Source organism: Oncorhynchus mykiss, chromosome 19 (assembly GCF_057628025.1).
Source record: "Oncorhynchus mykiss isolate SJ-2025 chromosome 19, ASM5762802v1, whole genome shotgun sequence".
Classification (NCBI taxonomy): Eukaryota; Metazoa; Chordata; class Actinopteri; order Salmoniformes; family Salmonidae; genus Oncorhynchus; species Oncorhynchus mykiss.
In genome coordinates this window covers 3,002,501-3,027,500 of record NC_143040.1, presented here as the reverse complement: position 1 = coordinate 3,027,500, position 25,000 = coordinate 3,002,501, and the positions used below count along the sequence as shown (strand labels likewise).

The 25,000-nt window shown below is 42.8% G+C and overlaps 1 protein-coding gene across 1 annotated transcript in view; it reads left to right on the top strand.

The window, feature by feature from the left end:
* Positions 1-25,000, top strand: part of LOC110515606 (uncharacterized) — a 180,892-nt gene that overhangs the window by 37,316 nt on the left and 118,576 nt on the right. Inside the window, exons 15-22 of the mRNA XM_090211797.1 lie at positions 6,470-6,568; positions 9,241-9,339; positions 18,439-18,636; positions 19,258-19,356; positions 19,541-19,639; positions 21,301-21,399; positions 22,025-22,123; positions 22,458-22,533. Coding sequence (XP_090067923.1) covers positions 6,470-6,568; positions 9,241-9,339; positions 18,439-18,636; positions 19,258-19,356; positions 19,541-19,639; positions 21,301-21,399; positions 22,025-22,123; positions 22,458-22,533 — 868 coding nt within the window. The remainder of the gene's footprint in view (positions 1-6,469; positions 6,569-9,240; positions 9,340-18,438; positions 18,637-19,257; positions 19,357-19,540; positions 19,640-21,300; positions 21,400-22,024; positions 22,124-22,457; positions 22,534-25,000) is intronic.

Sequence of the window (25,000 nt, the reverse complement as noted above, 5' to 3'; positions counted from 1 at the left end):
TGTATCCTCCCTTACAGAAAGGATTCACTCCTCTACATGTATCCTCCCTTACAGAAAGGATTCACTCCTCTACATGTATCCTCCCTTACAGAAAGGATTCACTTCTCTACATGTATCCTCCCTTACAGAAAGGATTCACTCCTCTACATGTATCCTCCCTTACATAAAGGATTCACTCCTCTACCTGTATCCTCCTCCCTTACATAAAGGATTCACTCCTCTATATGTATCCTCCCTTACAGAAAGGATTCACTCCTCTACATGTATCCTCCCTTACATAAAGGATTCACTCCTCTACATGTATCCTCCTCCCTTACAGAAAGGATTCACTCCTCTACATGTATCCTCCCCCCTTACAGAAAGGATTCACTCCTCTATATGTATCCTCCCTTACAGAAAGGATTCACTCCTCTACATGTATCCTCCCTTACAGAAAGGATTCACTTCTCTACATGTATCCTCCCTTACATAAAGGATTCACTCCTCTACATGTATCCTCCTCCCTTACAGAAAGGATTCACTCCTCTACATGTATCCTCCTTCCTTACATAAATGATTCACTCCTCTACATGTATCCTCCCTTACAGAAAGGATTCACTCCTCTACATGTATCCTCCCTTACGGAAAGGATTCACTTCTCTACATGTATCCTCCCTAACAGAAAGGATTCACTCCTCTACATGTATCCTCCCCCCTTACAGAAAGGATTCACTCCTCTACATGTATCCTCCTCCCTAACAGAAAGGATTCACTCCTCTACATGTATCCTCCCCCCTAACAGAAAGGATTCACTCCTCTACATGTATCCTCCTCCCTTACAGAAAGGATTCACTCCTCTATATGTATCATCCCTTACAGAAACGATTCACTCCTCTACATGTATCCTCCCCCTTACAGAAAGGATTCACCCCTGTACATGTATCCCCCTAACAGAAAAGATTCACTCCTCTACATGTATCCTCCTCCCTAACAGAAAGGATTCACTCCTCTACATGTATCCCCCCTAACAGAAAGGATTCACTCCTCTACATGTATCCTCCTCCCTAACAGAAAGGATTCACTCCTCTACATGTATCCTCCCCCCTTACAGAAAGGATTCACTCCTCTACATGTATCCTCCTCCCTAACAGAAAGGATTCACTCCTCTACATGTATCCTCCCCCCTAACAGAAAGGATTCACTCCTCTACATGTATCCTCCTCCCTTACAGAAAGGATTCACTCCTCTATATGTATCCTCCCTTACAGAAAGGATTCACTCCTCTACATGTATCCTCCCTTACAGAAAGGATTCACTCCTCTACATGTATCCTCCCTTACAGAAAGGATTCACTCCTCTAAATGTATCCTCCTCCCTTACAGAAAGGATTCACTCCTCTACATGTATCCTCCCTAACAGAAAGGATTCACTCCTCTACATGTATCCTCCCCCCTAACAGAAAGGATTCACCCCTCTACATGTATCCTCCTCCCTTACAGAAAGGATTCACTCCTCTACATGTATCCTCCTCCCTAACAGAAATGATTCACTCCTCTACATGTATCCTCCCTTACAGAAAGGATTCACTCCTCTATATGTATCCTCCCTTACAGAAATTATTCACTCCTCTACATGTATCCTCCCTTACAGAAAGGATTCACTCCTCTACATGTATCCTCCCTTACAGAAAGGATTCACTTCTCTACATGTATCCTCCCTTACAGAAAGGATTCACTCCTCTACATGTATCCTCCCTTACATAAAGGATTCACTCCTCTACATGTATCCTCCTCCCTTACATAAAGGATTCACTCCTCTATATGTATCCTCCCTTACAGAAAGGATTCACTCCTCTACATGTATCCTCCCTTACATAAAGGATTCACTCCTCTACATGTATCCTCCTCCCTTACAGAAAGGATTCACTCCTCTACATGTATCCTCCCCCCTTACAGAAAGGATTCACTCCTCTATATGTATCCTCCCTTACAGAAAGGATTCACTCCTCTACATGTATCCTCCCTTACAGAAAGGATTCACTTCTCTACATGTATCCTCCCTTACATAAAGGATTCACTCCTCTACATGTATCCTCCTCCCTTACAGAAAGGATTCACTCCTCTACATGTATCCTCCTTCCTTACATAAATGATTCACTCCTCTACATGTATCCTCCCTTACAGAAAGGATTCACTCCTCTACATGTATCCTCCCTTACGGAAAGGATTCACTTCTCTACATGTATCCTCCCTTACATAAAGGATTCACTCCTCTACATGTATCCTCCTCCCTTACAGAAAGGATTCACTCCTCTACATGTATCCTCCTCCCTTACAGAAAGGATTCACTCCTCTACATGTATCCTCCCTCACAGAAAGGATTCACTTCTCTACATGTATCCTCCCTAACAGAAAGGATTCACTCCTCTACATGTATCCTCCCCCTTACAGAAAGGATTCACCCCTCTACATGTATCCCCAAAACAGAAAAGATGCACTCCTCTACATTTATCCTCCTCCCTTACAGAAAGGATTCACCCCTCTACATGTATCCCACCTAACAGAAAGGATTCAATCCTCTACATGTATCCTCCTCCCTAACAGAAAGGATTCACTCCTCTACATGTATCCTCCCCCCTTACAGAAAGGATTCACTCCTCTACATGTATCCTCCTCCCTAACAGAAAGGATTCACTCCTCTACATGTATCCTCCCTCCTTACAGAAAGGATTCACTCCTCTACATGTATCCTCCTCCCTTACAGAAAGGATTCACTCCTCTACATGTATCCTCCCTTACAGAAAGGATTCACTCCTCTACATGTATCCTCCCTTACATAAAGGATTCACTCCTCTACATGTATCCTCCCCCTTACAGAAAGGAATCACTCCTCTACATGTATCCTCCCCCCTTACAGAAAGGATTCACTCCTCTACATGTATCCTCCCTCCTTATAGAAAGAATTCACCCCTCTACATGTATCCTCCCTTACAGAAAGGATTCACTCCTCTACATGTATCCTCCTCCCTAACAGAAATGATTCACTCCTCTACATGTATCCTCCTCCCTTACAGAAAGGATTCACTCCTCTACATGTATCCTCCCTTACAGAAAGGATTCACTCCTCTACATGTATCCTCCCTTACAGAAAGGATTCACTCCTCTAAATGTATCCTCCTCCCTTACAGAAAGGATTCACTCCTCTACATGTATCCTCCCTAACAGAAAGGATTCACTCCTCTACATGTATCCTCCCCCCTAACAGAAAGGATTCACCCCTCTACATGTATCCTCCCCCCTTACAGAAAGGATTCACCCCTCTACATGTATCCTCCTCCCTTACAGAAAGGATTCACTCCTCTACATGTATCCTCCCTTACAGAAAGGATTCACTCCTCTATATGTATCCTCCCTTACAGAAAGGATTCACTCCTCTACATGTATCCTCCCTCCTTATAGAAAGGATTCACCCCTCTACATGTATCCTCCCTTACAGAAAGGATTCACTCCTCTACATGTATCCTCCTCCCTAACAGAAATGATTCACTCCTCTACATGTATCCTCCTCCCTTACAGAAAGGATTCACTCCTCTACATGTATCCTTCCCCCTTACAGAAAGGATTCACTCCTCTACATGTATCCTCCCTCCTTATAGAAAGGATTCACCCCTCTACATGTATCCTCCCTTACAGAAAGGATTCACTCCTCTACATGTATCCTCCTCCCTAACAGAAATGATTCACTCCTCTACATGTATCCTCCTCCCCTACAGAAAGGATTCACTCCTCTACATCTATCCCCCTTACAGAAAGGATTCACTCCTCTACATGTATCCTCCCTTACAGAAAGGATTCACTCCTCTATATGTATCCTCCCTTACAGAAAGGATTCACTCCTCTACATGTATCCTCCCTTACAGAAAGGATTCACTCCTCTACATGTATCCTCCCTTACAGAAAGGATTCACTCCTCTAAATGTATCCTCCTCCCTTACAGAAAGGATTCACTCCTCTACATGTATCCTCCCTAACAGAAAGGATTCACTCCTCTACATGTATCCTCCCCCCTAACAGAAAGGATTCACCCCTCTACATGTATCCTCCCCCCTTACAGAAAGGATTCACCCCTCTACATGTATCCTCCTCCCTTACAGAAAGGATTCACTCCTCTAAATGTATACCCCTTACAGAAAGGATTCACTCCTCTATATGTATTCTCCCTTACAGAAAGGATTCACTCCTCTACATGTATTCCCCTTACAGAAAGGATTCACTCCTCTACATGTATCCTCCCTTACAGAAAGGATTCACTCCTCTACATGTATCCTCCCTTACAGGAAGGATTCACTTCTCTACATGTATCCTCCCTTACATAAAGGATTCACTCCTCTACATGTATCCTCCCTTACAGAAAGGATTCACTCCTCTATATGTATCCTCCCTTACAGAAAGGATTCACTCCTCTACATGTATCCTCCCTTACAGAAATGATTCACTCCTCTACATGTATCCTCCCCCTTACAGAAAGGATTCACCCCTGTACATGTATCCCCCCTAACAGAAAAGATTCACTCCTCTACATGTATCCTCCTCCCTAACAGAAAGGATTCACTCCTCTACATGTATCCCCCCTAACAGAAAGGATTCACTCCTCTACATGTATCCTCCTCCCTAACAGAAAGGATTCACTCCTCTACATGTATCCTCCCCCCTTACAGAAAGGATTCACTCCTCTACATGTATCCTCCTCCCTAACAGAAACGATTCACTCCTCTACATGTATCCTCCCCCCTAACAGAAAGGATTCACTCCTCTACATGTATCCTCCTCCCTTACAGAAAGGATTCACTCCTCTATATGTATCCTCCCTTACAGAAAGGATTCACTCCTCTACATGTATCCTCCCCCTTACAGAAAGGATTCACCCCTGTACATGTATCCCCCTAACAGAAAAGATTCACTCCTCTACATGTATCCTCCTCCCTAACAGAAAGGATTCACTCCTCTACATGTGTCCCCCCTAACAGAAAGGATTCACTCCTCTACATGTATCCTCCTCCCTAACAGAAAGGATTCACTCCTCTACATGTATCCTCCCCCCTTACAGAAAGGATTCACTCCTCTACATGTATCCTCCTCCCTAACAGAAAGGATTCACTCCTCTACATGTATCCTCCCCCCTAACAGAAAGGATTCACTCCTCTACATGTATCCTCCTCCCTTACAGAAAGGATTCACTCCTCTATATGTATCCTCCCTTACAGAAAGGATTCACTCCTCTAAATGTATCCTCCTCCCTTACAGAAAGGATTCACTCCTCTACATGTATCCTCCCTAACAGAAAGGATTCACTCCTCTACATGTATCCTCCCTTACAGAAAGGATTCACTCCTCTACATGTATCCTCCCTTACAGAAAGGATTCACTTCTCTACATGTATCCTCCCTTACAGAAAGGATTCACTCCTCTACATGTATCCTCCCTTACATAAAGGATTCACTCCTCTACATGTATCCTCCTCCCTTACATAAAGGATTCACTCCTCTATATGTATCCTCCCTTACAGAAAGGATTCACTCCTCTACATGTATCCTCCCTTACAGAAAGGATTCACTCCTCTACATGTATCCTCCCCCCTTACAGAAAGGATTCACTCCTCTATATGTATCCTCCCTTACAGAAAGGATTCACTCCTCTACATGTATCCTCCCTTACAGAAAGGATTCACTCCTCTATATGTATCCTCCCTTACAGAAAGGATTCACTCCTCTACATGTATCCTCCTCCCTTACAGAAAGGATTCACTCCTCTACATGTATCCTCCTTCCTTACATAAATGATTCACTCCTCTACATGTATCCTCCCTTACAGAAAGGATTCACTCCTCTACATGTATCCTCCCTTACGGAAAGGATTCACTTCTCTACATGTATCCTCCCTTACATAAAGGATTCACTCCTCTACATGTATCCTCCTCCCTTACAGAAAGGATTCACTCCTCTACATGTATCCTCCTCCCTTACAGAAAGGATTCACTCCTCTACATGTATCCTCCCTCACAGAAAGGATTCACTTCTCTACATGTATCCTCCCTAACAGAAAGGATTCACTCCTCTACATGTATCCTCCCCCTTACAGAAAGGATTCACCCCTCTACATGTATCCCCCTAACAAAAAATATGCACTCCTCTACATTTATCCTCCTCCCTTACAGAAAGGATTCACCCCTCTACATGTATCCCCCCTAACAGAAAGGATTCACTCCTCTACATGTATCCTCCTCCCTAACAGAAAGGATTCACTCCTCTACATGTATCCTCCCCCCTTACAGAAAGGATTCACTCCTCTACATGTATCCTCCTCCCTAACAGAAAGGATTCACTCCTCTACATGTATCCTCCCCCCTAACAGAAAGGATTCACTCCTCTACATGTATCCTCCCCCCTAACAGAAAGGATTCACTCCTCTACATGTATCCTCCTCCCTTACAGAAAGGATTCACTCCTCTACATGTATCAGCCAAGTATGGAAGCCTGGAGGTGGCAAAACTCCTCCTGCAGCGCAAAGCTATGCCTGACGACGCCGGCAAGGTATTGTCATAGACATACAGCAACTAGAGCTGGTGATAGTATTGAAATACAGTAACTAGAACTGGTATTATCACAGAAATACAGTAACTAGAACTGGTGATATTACAGAAATACAGTAACTAGAACTGGTGTTATTACAGAAATACAGTAACTAGAACTTGTATTATCACAGAAATACAGTAACTAGAACTATTGTTTTCACAGAAATACAATAACTAGAACTATTGTTATCACAGAAATACAATAACAAGAACTAGTGTTAGCATAGAAATTGATTATAGAAGAAGAGAGGGAGGCCACAAAGAGAGAAAGAATAAAGTAAAAAAGGAGAGATGACACAGAGAAGGAGAGGAGGGAAGACAGAATAGCTAGAGAGAGAAGGAGAGAAGGAGAGAGGGAAGATAGAATAGCTAGAGAGAGAAGGAGAGGAGGAGAGGAGGGAAGACAGAATAGCTAGAGAGAGAAGGAGAGAAGGAGAGGAGGAGAGGAGGGAAGACAGAATAGCTAGAGAGGGAAGGAGAGGAGGGAAGACAGAATAGCTAGAGAGGGAAGGAGAGAAGGAGAGGAGGGAAGACAGAATAGCTAGGGAGGGAAGGAGAGAAGGAGAGGAGGAGAGGAGGGAAGACAGAATAGCTAGAGAGAGAAGGAGAGAAGGAGAGGAGGGAAGAAATAATAGCTAGAGAGAGAAGGAGAGAAGGAGAGGAGGGAAGACATAATAGCTAGAGAGAGAAAGAGAGAAGGAGAGTAGGGAAGACAGAATAGCTAGAGAGGGAAGGAGAGGAGGAGAGGAGGGAAGATAGAATAGCTAGAGAGAGAAGGAGAGAAGGAGAGAAGGAGAGGAGGGAAGATAGAATAGCTAGAGAGGGGAGGAGAGGAGGGAAGACAGAATAGATAGAGAGGAAAAAGGAGAAGGAGAGAAGGAGAGGAGGGAAGACAGAATAGCTAGAGAGGGAAGGAGAGGAGGAGAGGAGGGAAGACAGAATAGCTAGAGAGGGAAGGAGAGGAGGAGAGGAGGGAAGACAGAATAACTAGAGAGGGAAGGAGAGAAGGGGAGGAGGGAAGACAGAATAGCTAGAGAGGGAAGGAGAGAAGGAGAGGAGGGAAGACAGAATAACTAGAGAGAGAAGGAGAGAAGGAGAGGAGGAGAGGAGGGAAGACAGAATAGCTAGAGAGAGAAGGAGAGAAGGAGAGATGACACAGAGAAGGAGAGGAGGGAAGACAGGATAGCTAGAGAGAGAAGGAGAGAAGGAGAGATGACACAGAGAAGGAGAGGAGGGAAGACATAATAGCTAGAGAGGGAAGGAGAGGAGGAGAGGAGGGAAGACAGAATAACTAGAGAGGGAAGGAGAGAAGGAGAGGAGGGAAGACAGAATAGCTAGAGAGGGAAGGAGAGAAGGAGAGGAGGGAAGACAGAATAACTAGAGAGAGAAGGAGCGAAGGAGAGGAGGAGAGGAGGGAAGACAGAATAGCTAGAGAGAGAAGGAGAGAAGGAGAGATGACACAGAGAAGGAGAGGAGGGAAGACAGAATAGCTAGAGAGAGAAGGAGAGAAGGAGAGATGACACAGAGAAGGGGAGGAGGGAAGACAGAATAGCTAGAGAGAGAAGGAGAGAAGGAGAGGAGGGAAGACAGAATAGCTAGAGAGAGAAGGAGAGAAGGAGAGGAGGGAAGATAGAATAGCTAGAGAGAGAAGGAGAGAAGGAGAGGAGGGAAGACGGAATAGCTAGAGAGGGAAGGAGAGAAGGAGAGGAGGGAAGACGGAATAGCTAGAGAGGGAAGGAGAGAAGGAGAGAGGGAAGACATAATAGCTAGAGAGGGAAGGAGAGGGAGAGATGACACAGAGGAGGAGAGAGGGAAGACAGAATAGCTAGAGAGAGATGACAGAGAAGGAGGAGAGAGGGAAGACAGAATAGCTAGAGAAGGAAAAGGAGAGGGAGAGATGACACGGAGGAGTGAGGGAAGACAGCATAGCTAGAGAAATAAAGAGAGGGAGAGATGAAACAGAAGGAGGGAAGACAGCATAGCTAGAGAGAGAAAGAGAGGGAGACATGACACAGGGAAGGAGAGGAGGGAAGACAGAATAGCTAGAGAGGGAAAAAGGAGAGAGAGAGATGACACAGGGAAGGAGAGGAGGGAAGACAGAATAGCTAGAGAGGGAAAGAGAGGGAGAGATGACACAGGGAAGGAGAGGAGGGAAGACAGAATAGCTAGAGAGGGAAAAGAGAGGGAGAGATGACACAGGGAAGGAGAGGAGGGAAGACAGAATAGCTAGAGAGGGAAAAGAGAGGGAGAGATGACACAGGGAAGGAGAGGAGGGAAGACAGAATAGCTAGAGAGGGAAAAGAGAGGGAGAGATGACACAGGGAAGGAGAGGAGGGAAGACAGAATAGCTAGAGAGGGAAAAGAGAGGGAGAGATGACAGGGAAGGAGAGGAGGGAAGACAGAATAGCTAGAGAGGGAAAAGAGAGGGAGAGATGACACAGAGGAGGAGAGAGGGAAAACAGAATAGCTAGAGAGAGAAGAAGAGAGGGAAGACAGAATAGCTAGAGAGAGAAGGAGAGAAGGAGAGGAGGGAAGACAGAATAGCTAGAGAGAGAAGAAGAGAGGGAAGACAGAATAGCTAGAGAGAGGAGAGAAGGAGAGATGAGTAATAAATGTGGTTCTCTCCTCCAGAACGGTCTGACTCCGCTGCACGTGGCAGCTCACTATGACAACCAGCAGGTGGCGCTGCTGCTGCTGGACAAAGGGGCGTCGCCCCACGCCACCGCCAAGGTGAGAAAACAACACAAAACCTGGAGGGGGAAAGACTTTCAAAAGTTTTACCATGGAAAATAACAACTTGGGTGTTTTTTTAACGGAGATGATTAGATAGTACCTGCCTGTCCGCTTCTGGGTCCTTTTAGGTAGGGACATTTTGTTACGGAAAACAATGAAAGACCTTCTGTGGAAGAAAACAAAAACACATATTTCTTGTTGGCCAAGTTCAGATAGTCCCTTCCTGTTTCACTCTATTTTCATATAATTACAGATACTCTATGTCCATGGATGCTTCTAGAAATGGCAACATATCCCCTATACAACACTACTGTTGACCCATAATACTGTCCCCCTATATAACACTACTGTTGACCCATAATACTGTCCCCTATATAACACTACTGTTGACACATAATACTGTCCCCTATATAACACTACTGTTGACCAGGACCCATAATACTGTCCCCTATATAACACTACTGTTGACCCATAATACTGTCCCCTATATAACACTACTGTTGACCCATAATACTGTCCCCTATATAACACTACTGTTGACCAGGACCCATAATACTGTCCCCTATATAACACTACTGTTAACCCATAATACTGTCTCCTATATAACACTACTGTTGACACATAATACTGTCCCCTATATAACACTACTGTTGACCCATAATACTGTCCCCTATATAACACTACTGTTGACCCATAATACTGTCCCCTATATAACACTGCTGTTGACCAGGACCCATAATACTGTCCCCTATATAACACTACTGTTGACCCATAATACCGTCCCCCTATATAACACTACTGTTGACCCATAATACTGTCCCCTATATAACACTACTGTTGACCCATAATACTGTCCCCTATATAACACTACTGTTGACCAGGACCTATAATACTGTCCCCTATATAACACTACTGTTGACCCATAATACTGTCCCCTATACAACACTACTGTTGACCAGGACCTATAATACTGTCCCCTATATAACACTACTGTTGACCCATAATACTGTCCCCTATACAACTCTACTGTTGACCCATAATACTGTCCCCTATATAACACTACTGTTGACCCATAATACTGTCCCCTATATAACTCTACTGTTGACCCATAATACTGTCCCCTATATAACACTACTGTTGACCCATAATACTGTCCCCTATATAACACTACTGTTGACCAGGACCCATAATACTGTCCCCTATACAACTCTACTGTTGACCCATAATACTGTCCCCCTATATAACACTACTGTTGACCCATAATACTGTCCCCTATATAACACTACTGTTGACCCATAATACTGTCCCCTATATAACACTACTGTTGACCCATAATACTGTCCCCTATACAACACTACTGTTGACCCATACTACTGTCCCCTATATAACACTACTGTTGACCAGGACCTATAATACTGTCCCCTATATAACACTACTGTTGACCCATAATACTGTCCCCTATATAACACTACTGTTGACCCATAATACTGTCCCCCTATATAACACTACTGTTGACCCATAATACTGTCCCCTATATAACACTACTGTTGACCCATAATACTGTCCCCTATATAACTCTACTGTTGACCCATAATACTGTCCCCTATATAACACTACTGTTGACCAGGACCCATAATACTGTCCCCTATATAACACTACTGTTGACCCATAATACTGTCCCCCTATATAACACTACCGTTGACCCATAATACTGTCCCCTATATAACACTACTGTTGACCCATAATACTGTCCCCTATATAACACTACTGTTGACCCATAATACTGTCCCCCTATATAACACTACTGTTGACCCATAATACTGTCCCCTATATAACACTACTGTTGACCCATAATACTGTCCCCTATATAACTCTACTGTTGACCCATAATACTGTCCCCTATATAACACTACTGTTGACCCATAATACTGTCCCCCTATATAGCACTACTGTTGACCCATAATACTGTCCCCTATATAACACTACTGTTGACCCATAATACTGTCCCCTATATAACTCTACTGTTGACCCATAATACTGTCCCCTATATAACACTACTGTTGACCAGGACCCATAATACTGTCCCCTATATAACACTACTCTTGACCCATAATACTGTCCCCCTATATAACACTACCGTTGACCCATAATACTGTCCCCTATATAACACTACTGTTGACCCATAATACTGTCCCCTATATAACTCTACTGTTGACCCATAATACTGTCCCCTATATAACACTACTGTTGACCCATAATACTGTCCCCTATATAACACTACTGTTGACCAGGACCCATAATACTGTCCCCTATATAACACTACTGTTGACCCATAATACTGTCCCCCTATATAACACTACTGTTGACCCATAATACTGTCCCCTATATAACACTACTGTTGACCCATAATACTGTCCCCTATATAACACTACTGTTGACCCATAATACTGTCCCCTATACAACACTACTGTTGACCCATACTACTGTCCCCTATATAACACTACTGTTGATCAGGACCTATAATACTGTCCCCTATATAACACTACTGTTGACCCATAATACTGTCCCCTATACAACTCTACTGTTGACCCATAATACTGTCCCCTATATAACACTACTGTTGACCAGGACCCATAATACTGTCCCCTATATAACACTACTGTTGACCCATAATACTGTCCCCTATATAACTCTACTGTTGACCCATAATACTGTCTCCTATATAACACTACTGTTGACACATAATACTGTCCCCTATATAACACTACTGTTGACCCATACTACTGTCCCCTATATAACACTACTGTTGACCCATAATACTGTCCCCCTATATAGCACTACTGTTGACCCATAATACTGTCCCCTATATAACACTACTGTTGACCCATAATACTGTCCCCTATATAACTCTACTGTTGACCCATAATACTGTCCCCTATATAACACTACTGTTGACCAGGACCCATAATACTGTCCCCTATATAACACTACTGTTGACCCATAATACTGCCCCCCTATATAACACTACCGTTGACCCATAATACTGTCCCCTATATAACACTACTGTTGACCCATAATACTGTCCCCTATATAACACTACTGTTGACCCATAATACTGTCCCCTATATAACACTACTGTTGACCCATAATACTGTCCCCCTATATAACACTACTGTTGACCCATAATACTGTCCCCTATATAACACTACTGTTGACCCATAATACTGTCCCCTATATAACTCTACTGTTGACCCATAATACTGTCCCCTATATAACACTACTGTTGACCAGGACCCATAATACTGTCCCCTATATAACACTACTGTTGACCCATAATACTGTCCCCCTATATAACACTAACGTTGACCCATAATACTGTCCCCTATATAACACTACTGTTGACCCATAATACTGTCCCCTATATAACACTACTGTTGACCCATAATACTGTCCCCTATATAACACTACTGTTGACCCATAATACTGTCCCCTATATAACACTACTGTTGACCCATAATACTGTCCCCTATATAACACTACTGTTGACCCATAATACTGTCCCCTATATAACACTACTGTTGACCCATAGTACTGTCCCCTATATAACACTACTGTTGACCCATAATACTGTCCCCCTATATAACACTACTGTTGACCCATAATACTGTCCCCTATATAACACTACTGTTGACCCATAATACTGTCCCCTATATAACACTACTGTTGACCCATAATACTGTCCCCTATATAACACTACTGTTGACCAGGACCCATAATACTGTCCCCTATATAACACTACTGTTGACCCATAATACTGTCCCCCTATATAACACTACTGTTGACCCATAATACTGTCCCCTATATAACACTGCTGTTGACCCATAATACTGTCCCCTATATAACACTACTGTTGACCCATAATACTGTCCCCTATATAAGACTACTGTTGACCAGGACCTATAATACTGTCCCCTATATAACACTACTGTTGACCCATAATACTGTCCCCTATATAACACTACTGTTGACCCATAATACTGTCCCCTATATAACACTACTGTTGACCAGGACCCATAATACTGTCCCCTATATAACACTACTGTTGACCCATAATACTGTCCCCCTATATAACACTACTGTTGACCCATAATACTGTCCCCTATATAACACTGCTGTTGACCCATAATACTGTCCCCTATATAACACTACTGTTGACCCATAATACTGTCCCCTATATAAGACTACTGTTGACCAGGACCTATAATACTGTCCCCTATATAACACTACTGTTGACCCATAATACTGTCCCCCTATATAACACTACTGTTGACCCATAATACTGTCCCCTATATAACACTACTGTTGACCCATAATACTGTCCCCTATATAACTCTACTGTTGACCCATAATACTTTCCCCTATATAACTCTACTGTTGACCAGGACCCATAATACTGTCCCCTATATAACACTACTGTTGACCCATAATACTGTCCCCTATATAACACTACTGTTAACCCATAATACTGTCCCCTATACAACACTACTGTTGACCCATAATACTGTCTCCTATATAACACTACTGTTGACCCATAATACTGTCCCCTATATAACACTACTGTTGACCCATAATACTGTCCCCTATATAACACTACTGTTGACCCATAATACTGTCCCCTATATAACACTACTGTTGACCAGGACCTATAATACTGTCCCCTATATAACATTACTGTTGACCCATAATACTGTCCCCCTATATAACACTACTGTTGACCCATAATACTGTCCCCTATATAACACTACTGTTGACCCATAATACTGTCCCCTATATAACTCTACTGTTGACCCATAATACTTTCCCCTATATAACTCTACTGTTGACCAGGACCCATAATACTGTCCCCTATATAACACTACTGTTGACCCATAATACTGTCCCCCTATATAACACTACTGTTGACCCATAATACTGTCCCCTATATAACACTACTGTTGACCCATAATACTGTCCCCTATATAACACTACTGTTGACCCATAATACTGTCCCCTATATAACACTACTGTTGACCCATAATACTGTCCCCTATATAACACTACTGTTGACCAGGACCTATAATACTGTCCCCTATATAACACTACTGTTGACCAGGACCTATAATACTGTCCCCTATATAGCACTACTGTTGACCCATAATGCTGTCCCCTATACAACACTACTGTTGACCCATACTACTGTCCCCTATATAACACTACTGTTGACCAGGACCTATAATACTGTCCCCTATATAACATTACTGTTGACCCATAATACTGTCCCCTATATAACACTACTGTTGACCCATAATACTGTCCCCTATATAACACTACTGTTGACCCATAATACTGTCCCCTATATAACACTACTGTTGACCCATAATACTGTCCCCTATATAACACTACTGTTGACCCATAATACTGTCCCCTATATAACTCTACTGTTGACCCATAATACTGTCCCCTATATAACTCTACTGTTGACCAGGACCCATAATACTGTCCCCTATATAACACTACTGTTGACCCATAATACTGTCCCCTATATAACACTACTGTTGACCAGGACCTATAATACTATCCCCTATATAACACTACTGTTGACCCATAATACTGTCCCCTATATAACACTACTGTTGACCCATAATACTGTCCCCTATATAACACTACTGTTGACCCATAATACTGTTCCCTATATAACACTACTCTTGACCTATAATACTGTCCCCTATACAACTCTACTGTTGACCCATAATACTGTCCCAATCAATCAATCAAATTTATTTTATATAGCCCTTCGTACATCAGCTGATATCTCAAAGTGCTGTACAGAAACCCAGCCTAAAACCCCAAACAGCAAGCAATGCAGGTGAAGAAGCACGGTGGCTAGGAAAAACTCCCTAGAAAGGCCAAAACCTAGGAAGAAACCTAGAGAGGAACCAGGCTATGTGGGGTGGCCAGTCCTCTTCTGGCTGTGCCGGGTGGAGATTATAACAAAACATGGTCAAGATGTTCAAATGTTCATAAATGACCAGCATGGTCGAATAATAATAAGGCAGAATAGTTGAAACTGGAGCAGCAGCACAGTCAGGTGGACTGGGGACAGCAAGGAGTCATCATGTCAGGTATTCCTGGGGCATGGTCCTAGGGCTCAGGTCCTCCGAGAGAGAGAAAGAAAGAGAGAATTAGAGAGAGCATATGTGGGATGGCCAGTCCTCTTCTGGCTGTGCCGGGTGGAGATTATAACAGAACATGGCCAAGATGTTCAAATGTTCATAAATGATCAGCATGGTCGAATAATAATAAGGCAGAACAGTTGAAACTGGAGCAGCAGCACAGCCAGGTGGACTGGGGACAGCAAGGAGTCATCATGTCAGGTAGTCCTGGGGCATGGTCCTAGGGCTCAGGTCCTCCGAGAGAGAGAAAGAGAGAAGGAGAGAATTACAGAACGCACACTTAGATTCACACAGGACACCGAATAGGACAGGAGAAGTACTCCAGATATAACAAACTGACCCTAGCCCCCCGACACATAAACTACTGCAGCATAAATACTGGAGGCTGAGACAGGAGGGGTCAGGAGACACTGTGGCCCACTCCGAGGACACCCCCGGACAGGGCCAAACAGGAAGGATATAACCCCACCCACTTTGCCAAAGCACAGCCCCCACACCACTAGAGGGATATCTTCAACCACCAACATACCATCCTGAGACAAGGCTGAGTATAGCCCACAAAGACCTCCGCCACGGCACAACTTAAGGGGGGGGGGGCGCCAACCCAGACAGGATGACCACATCCCCTATATAACACTACTGTTAACCCATAATACTGTCCCCTATACAACACTACTGTTGACCCATAATACTGTCTCCTATATAACACTACTGTTGACCCATAATACTGTCCCCTATATAACACTACTGTTGACCAGGACCCATAATACTGTCCCCTATATAACACTACTGTTGACCAGGACCCATAATACTGTCCCCTATATAACACTACTGTTGACCCATAATACTGTCCCCTATATAACACTACTGTTGACCCATAATACTGTCCCCTATATAGCACTACTGTTGACCCATAATACTGTCCCCTATATAACACTACTGTTGACCCATAATACTGTCCCCTATATAACACTACTATTGACCAGGACCTATAATACTGTCCCCTATATAACACTACTGTTGACCAGGGCCCATAATACTGTCCCCTATATAACACTACTGTTGACCCATAATACTGTCCCCTATATAACTCTACTGTTGACCCATAATACTGTCCCCTATATAACACTACTGTTGACCCTTAATACTGTCCCCTATATAACACTACTGTTGACCAGGACCCATAATACTGTCCCCTATATAACACTACTGTTGACCCATAATACTGTCCCCTATATAACACTACTGTTGACCCATAATACTGTCCCCTATACAACACTACTGTTGACCCATAATACTGTCCCCTATATAACACTACTGTTGACCCATAATACTGTCCCCTATATAACACTACTGTTGACCCATAATACTGTCCCCTATATAACACTACTCTTGACCAGGACCTATAATACTGTCCCCTATATAACACTACTGTTGACCAGGACCTATAATACTGTCCCCTATATAACACTACTGTTGACCCATAATACTGTCCCCTATATAACACTACTGTTGACCCATACTACTGTCCCCTATATAACACTACTGTTGACCAGGACCTATAATACTGTCCCCTATATAACACTACTGTTGACCCATAATACTGTCCCCTATATAACACTACTGTTGACCCATAATACTGTCCCCTATATAACACTACTGTTGACCCATAATACTGTCCCCTATATAACTCTACTGTTGACCCATAATACTGTCCCCTATATAACTCTACTGTTGACCAGGACCCATAATACTGTCCCCTATATAGCACTACTGTTAACCCATAATACTGTCCCCTATACAACACTACTGTTGACCCATAATACTCTCTCCTATATAACACTACTGTTGACCCATAATACTGTCCCCTATATAACACTACTGTTGACCAGGACCCATAATACTGTCCCCTATATAACACTACTGTTGACCAGGACCCATAATACTGTCCCCTATATAACACTACTGTTGACCCATAATACTGTCCCCCTATATAACACTACTGTTGACCCATAATACTGTTCCCTATATAACACTACTGTTGACCCATAATACTGTCCCCTATATAACACTACTGTTGACCCATAATACTGTCCCCTATATAACACTACTGTTGACCCATAATACTGTCCCCTATATAACACTACTGTTGACCAGGACCTATAATACTGTCCCCTATATAACACTACTGTTGACCCATAATACTGTCCCCTATACAACTCTACTGTTGACCCATAATACTGTCCCCTATATAACACTACTGTTGACCCATAATACTGTCCCCTATACAACTCTACTGTTGACCCATAATACTGTCCCCTATATAACACTACTGTTGACCAGGACCCATAATACTGTCCCCTATATAACACTGCTGTTGACCCATAATACTGTCCCCTATACTACACTACTGTTGACCCATAATACTGTCCCCTATATAACACTACTGTTGACCCATAATACTGTCCCCTATATAACTCTACTGTTGACCCATAATACTGTCCCCTATATAACACTACTGTTGACCCTTAATACTGTCCCCTATATAACACTACTGTTTACCAGGACCCATAATACTGTCCCCTATATAACACTACTGTTGACCCATAATACTGTCCCCTATATAACACTACTGTTGACCCATAATACTGCCTATATAACACTACTGTTGACCCATAATATTGTCCCCTATATAACACTACTGTTGACCCCATAATACTGTCCCCTATATAACACTACTGTTGACTAGGACCCATTCAAAATAAATCATATTTCATATCCTCATCTCAGAACCTGGTGTTTCTTATTGAAGTATCTTCTCTGATGGTTTTTTCAAAACTAACACTGACATATTCCTCCTACCCACAATCCTCTCTGCTCTCAGAACGGATACACCCCACTCCACATCGCTGCCAAGAAGAACCAGACGTCCGTCGCCTCGTCTCTGCTGCAGTACGGAGCGGAGACCAACGTCCTGACCAAACAGGGGGTCACCCCTCTACACCTTGCCTCACAGGAGGGGCACAGTGATATGACCAGCCTGCTGCTGGGCAAGGGGGCACACGTCAACACTCCCACTAAGGTAGGGGGGGGGGACACACGTCAACACTCCCACTAAGGTAGGGGGGGGGACAGAGACTCACACAAACACACACTTAGCAGAGTCGTTGCACACATCCAAAAATGCACTCTTTGGCATATACATCTCTCTCTCCCCTCTCCATCTCTCTCTCCTTGCCACCTCTCTCTCCAACTCTCCCTCTATCCTCCTCCTTCTCTCTCTCCAACTCTCCCATCTCTCTCTCAAACTCTCCCTCCCTCTCCCCCTCCATCTCTCTCCAACTATCCCTCTCTCTCTCCCCCTCCATCTCTCTCTCTCCAACTCTCCCTCTCTCTCTCCAACTCTCCCTCTCTCTCCAACTATCCCTCTCTCTCTCCAACTCTCCCTCTCTCTCTTCCCCTCCATCTCTCTCTCCAACTCTGTCTCTCTCTCCATCTCTCTGTCTCTCCCCTCTCTCTAAATGTCTCTCTCTCTGGGTATCTCTCTCTCTCCACTCTCTCTAAATGTCTCTCTCTCTGGGTATCTCTCTCTCCCCTCTCTCTAAATGTCTCTCTCTCTGGGTATCTCTCTCTCGCCCTCTCTCTAAATGTCTCTCTCTCTGGGTACCTCTGTCTCTCCCTTCATCTCTCTCCCCTCTCTCAGAGTGGTCTGACACCCCTCCACCTCACGGCCCAGGAGGACAGAGTGAATGCAGCAGAGGTTCTGGCCAAACGTGATGCTAACCTGGACCAGCAAACCAAAGTACACACACACACAAGCACGCACGCACACACGCACACACGCACGCACGCACACACACACACACACACACACACACACACACGCACGCGCACGCACACGCACGCACACACACACACACACACACACACACACACACACACGCAGACTTTATTTTTTTCTAAGGTCTTTCTCTCATCTTCCTCAGCTCGGCTACACTCCTCTCATTGTTGCCTGTCACTATGGAAACGTAAAGATGGTCAACTTCCTCTTGCAGCAGGGCGCCAGTGTCAACGCCAAAACCAAGGTACCAGAGTTTACTATTGGAACGGGTAAGGTACCAGAGTTTAATATTGGAACGGGTAAGGTACCAGAGTTTAATATTGGAACGGGTAAGGTACCAGAGTTTACTATTGGAACGGGTAAGGTACCAGAGTTTAATATTGGAACGGGTAAGGTACCAGAGTTTAATATTGGAACGGGTTAGGTACCAGAGTTTAATATTGGAACGGGTAAGGTACCAGAGTTTAATATTGGAACGGGTAAGGTACCAGAGTTTAATATTGGAACGGGTAAGGTACCAGAGTTTAATATTGGAACGGGTAAGGTACCAGAGTTTAATATTGGAACGGGTAAGGTACCAGAGTTTAATATTGGAACGGGTAAGGTACCAGAGTTTAATATTGGAACGGGTAAGGTACCAGAGTTTACTATTGGAACGGGTAAGGTACCAGAGTTTAATATTGGAACGGGTTAGGTACCAGAGTTTAATATTGGAACGGGTTAGGTACCAGAGTTTAATATTGGAATGGGTAAGGTACCAGAGTTTAATATTGGAACGGGTAAGGTACCAGAGTTTAATATTGGAACGGGTAAGGTAACAGAGTTTAATATTGGAACGGGTAAGGTACCAGAGTTTAATATTGGAACGGGTAAGGTACCAGAGTTTAATATTGGAACGGGTAAGGTACCAGAGTTTAATATTGGAACGGGTAAGGTACCAGAGTTTAATATTGGAACGGGTAAGGTACCAGAGTTTACTATTGGAACGGGTAAGGTACCAGAGTTTAATATTGGAACGGGTTAGGTACCAGAGTTTAATATTGGAACGGGTTAGGTACCAGAGTTTAATATTGGAATGGGTAAGGTACCAGAGTTTAATATTGGAACGGGTAAGGTACCAGAGTTTAATATTGGAACGGGTAAGGTAACAGAGTTTAATATTGGAACGGGTAAGGTACCAGAGTTTAATATTGGAACGGGTAAGGTACCAGAGTTTAATATTGGAACGGGTAAGGTACCAGAGTTTAATATTGGAACGGGTAAGGTACCAGAGTTTAATATTGGAACGGGTAAGGTACCAGAGTTTAATATTGGAATGGGTAAGGTACCAGAGTTTAATATTGGAACGGGTAAGGTACCAGAGTTTAATATTGGAACGGGTAAGGTACCAGAGTTTAATATTGGAATGGGTAAGGTACCAGAGTATAATATTGGAACGGGTAAGGTACCAGAGTTTAATATTGGAACGGGTAAGGTACCAGAGTTTAATATTGGAACGGGTAAGGTACCAGAGTTTAATATTGGACCGGGTAAGGTACCAGAGTTTAATATTGGAACGGGTAAGGTACCAGAGTTTAATATTGGACCGGGTAAGGTACCAGAGTTTAATATTGGACCGGGTAAGGTACCAGAGTTTAATATTGGAACGGGTAAGGTACCAGAGTTTAATATTGGAACGGGTAAGGTACCGCTCCAGTAGCAGACTGACAGTTAGTGACAGTTGGTGACCGTTAGGATTTAAATATTTAAAACCCAACTGTCTCTCGTGTTCTCGTTCCTTCTGTTTTCTATTTCAGTGTGTGTGTGTTTGTGTAATGTGTGTGTGTGTGTGTGTGTGTGTGTGTGTGTGTGTGTATAATGTGTGTTTGATGTCAGTATTTAAAACTCAACTGTTTGTGTCTCCAGAACGGTTACACTCCGCTTCACCAGGCAGCACAGCAGGGACACACACACATCATCAACGTCCTGTTACAGCATGGAGCGACACCCAACACTACTACTGCTGTAAGAACACACACACACACACACACACACACACACACATCATCAACTTCCTGTTACAGCATGGAGCGACACCCAACACTACCACTGCTGTAAGAACACACACACACACACACACACACACACACACACACACACACACACACACACACACACACACACACACACATCATCAACTTCCTGTTACAGCATGGAGCGACACCCAACACTACCACTGCTGTAAGAACACACACACACGCACACACACACACACACATCATCAACTTCTTGTTACAGCATGGAGCAACACCCAAGACTACTACTGCTGTAAGAACACGCACGCACACACACACACACACACACACACACATTGTTTGATTAGATGTTTGATTCTCTCCTTCCTTCCTTTCTTCCTTCCTTCCTTCCTTCCTTCCTTCCTTTCTTTCTTTCTTTCTTTATTTTTTCCTTCCTTCCTTCCTTCCTTCCTTCCTTCCTTCCTTCCTTCCTTCCTTCCTTCCTTCTCGCTCTCGCTCTCTCCCTCCCTCTCTCTCACACTCTCTATCCTTCCTCCCTCTCTCTCTCCCACTCTCTCTCCCTCATTATCCCCCCTCTCTCTACCCCTCTCTCTCTCTTTCTCTCTCTCTGTCAGAATGGGAACACTGCTCTGTCCATTGCCAGGCGTCTGGGTTACATATCTGTCGTTGACACTCTGAAGGTCGTCACAGAAGAGGTCATCACCACGACAACGGTATGTGACCCCTCGTGACGCTTCCAGGTAGAAGGATTTCCCCCTAACCTCAGATCAGCTTACCCCTTCTCATATCCTAACCTTAACCATTTAGCAGGGAAAATAGTCAAACTGACGTTGGATCAGTGTGTTAGGGATGAACACGGTCCTCTGTCTGTCACAACAGTACCAGCTTGTTTTCCGTCCATGACTTCACAACTTTCACAACAACAACAACAAAACAATACAGAATATAATTTGTGTTTCTATGGTTACAACCCTCTGGTTCTAACGGGCTGAATCCTTGTTCTCTTTTTCCCTGGTTGTGATTGGCTTGGAATCCCTGTGCTGACAGACTGTGACATCAGAGAAACACAAGATGAATGTTCCGGAGACCATGACGGAGATACTGGACGTGTCGGATGAGGAGGGTGAGTTCCTTTAGATTACATCTAAATAAGTACTGTGATTGAGACAGACAATAGGCTTTACAGACAAACACACTTTTTAGAGGAGGACACTAACAGAGATAATATATAAATAAATACTGTGGTTGAGACAGACAAGAGACTTTACAGACAAACACACTTTTTAGAGGAGGACACTAACAGAGATAATATATAAATAAATACTGTGGTTGAGACAGACAAGAGACTTTACAGACAAACACACTTTTTAGAGGAGAACACCTACAGAGATAATATATAAATAAATACTGTGGTTGAGACAGACAAGAGACTTTACAGACAACACCATTTTTAGAGGTGTAAACGTGTCACACTCGTCGGATGGAGGAGACAGCGTGGTATGTGTACATTCTTATTTATTTAAAGAATGAAACACTGAACAAACTAACAAAATAACAAAACGAAACGTGAAGCTATACACTATAGTGCTGACAGGCAACTACACACAGACAAGATGCCACAAACACAAATGGGAAATGGCTACCTAAATATGATCCCCAATCAGAGACAACAATAAACAGCTATCTCTGATTGGGAACCATATCAGGCCAACATAGACATTAAAAAAAACCTAGACATACAAAACCCTAGACATACAAAAACCTAGACATACAAAACCCTAGACATACAAAAACCTAGACATACAAAAACCTAGACATACAAAAACCTAGACATACAAAAACCTAGACATACAAAAATCTAGACATACAAAAACCTAGACATACAAAAACCTAGACATACAAAAACCTAGACATACAAAAATCTAGACATACAAAAACCTAGACATACAAAAACCTAGACATACAAAAACCTAGACATACAAAAACCTAAACATTTAAAAACACTAGACATTTAAAAACCCTAGACATACAAAAACCTAGACATACAAAAACCAATACATTTAAAAACCTTAGACATTTAAAAACCCTAGACATTTAAAAACCCTAGACATACAAAAACGTAGACATTTAAAAAAACTAGACATACAAAAAGCCCTAGAAAATACAACAATTAGCGTACCCACCCTCGTCAGTCCCTGACCCAACCAAAATATATAGAAAACAGAGATATCTAAGATCAGGGCGTGACAAACGTTCCAGTTTGTAGTTGGTGTAGAGAGTCAGGCGCAGGACAGCAGATATGAGTAATCAACGTACTTTACTCAAAGTATACAAAATACAAAGCAATATAGCGAGCCCACAAAAAAAACAAACCCGATGTACAAAGAACAATCACTCATAAACAAAACACAGGGGAAAATAGGGTTAAATAATAAACAAGTCATTGGGTGAGTGAAACCAGGTGTGTAAAGGCAAAGACAAAGACAAAACAAATGGAAAATGAAAAGCGGATCGGCGGCGGCCAGAAGGCCGGTGACGTCGACCGCCGAACGCCGCCCGAACAAGGAGAGGCACCGACTTCGGTGGAAGTCGTGACAAGTCGGGAACACCAACAGAGATAATATATAAATAAATACTGTGATTGAGACAGACAAGAGACTTTACAGACAAACACACTTTTTAGAGGAGAACACTATAGCTATATGTTTTAAAATAACATGATCACTTCTATAATACATTCTGGGGGGGACTCTATAGCTATGTGTTCTAGAATAACATTATCACATCTATAATACATTCTGGGGGGATTCTATAGCTATGTGTTCTAGAATAACATCATTTCTATAATACATTCTGGGGGGGATTCTATAGCTATGTGTTCTAGAATAACATTATCACATCTATAATACATTCTGGGGGGATTCTATAGCTATGTGTTCTAGAATAACATTATCATTTCTATAATACATTCTGGGGGGATTCTATAGCTATGTGTTCTAGAATAACATTATCATTTCTATAATACATTCTGGGGGGATTCTATAGCTATGTGTTCTAGAATAACATCACTTCTATAATACATTCTGGGGGGGATTCTATAGCTATGTGTTTTAGAATAACATTATCACATCTATAATACATTCTGGGGGGATTCTATAGCTATGTGTTCTAGAATAACATTATCACTTCTATAATACATTCTGGGGGGATTCTATAGCTATGTGTTCTAGAATAACATCACTTCTATAATACATTCTGGGGGGGATTCTATAGCTATGTGTTCTAGAATAACATCACTTATATAATACATTCTGGGGGGGATTCTATAGCTATGTGTTTTAGAATAACATTATCACATCTATAATACATTCTGGGGGGATTCTATAGCTATGTGTTCTAGAATAACATTATCACTTCTATAATACATTCTGGGGGGATTCTATAGCTATGTGTTCTAGAATAACATCACTTCTATAATACATTCTGGGGGGATTCTATAGCTATGTGTTCTAGAATAACATCACTTCTATAATACATTCTGGGGGGGATTCTATAGCTATGTGTTCTAGAATAACATCACTTCTATAATA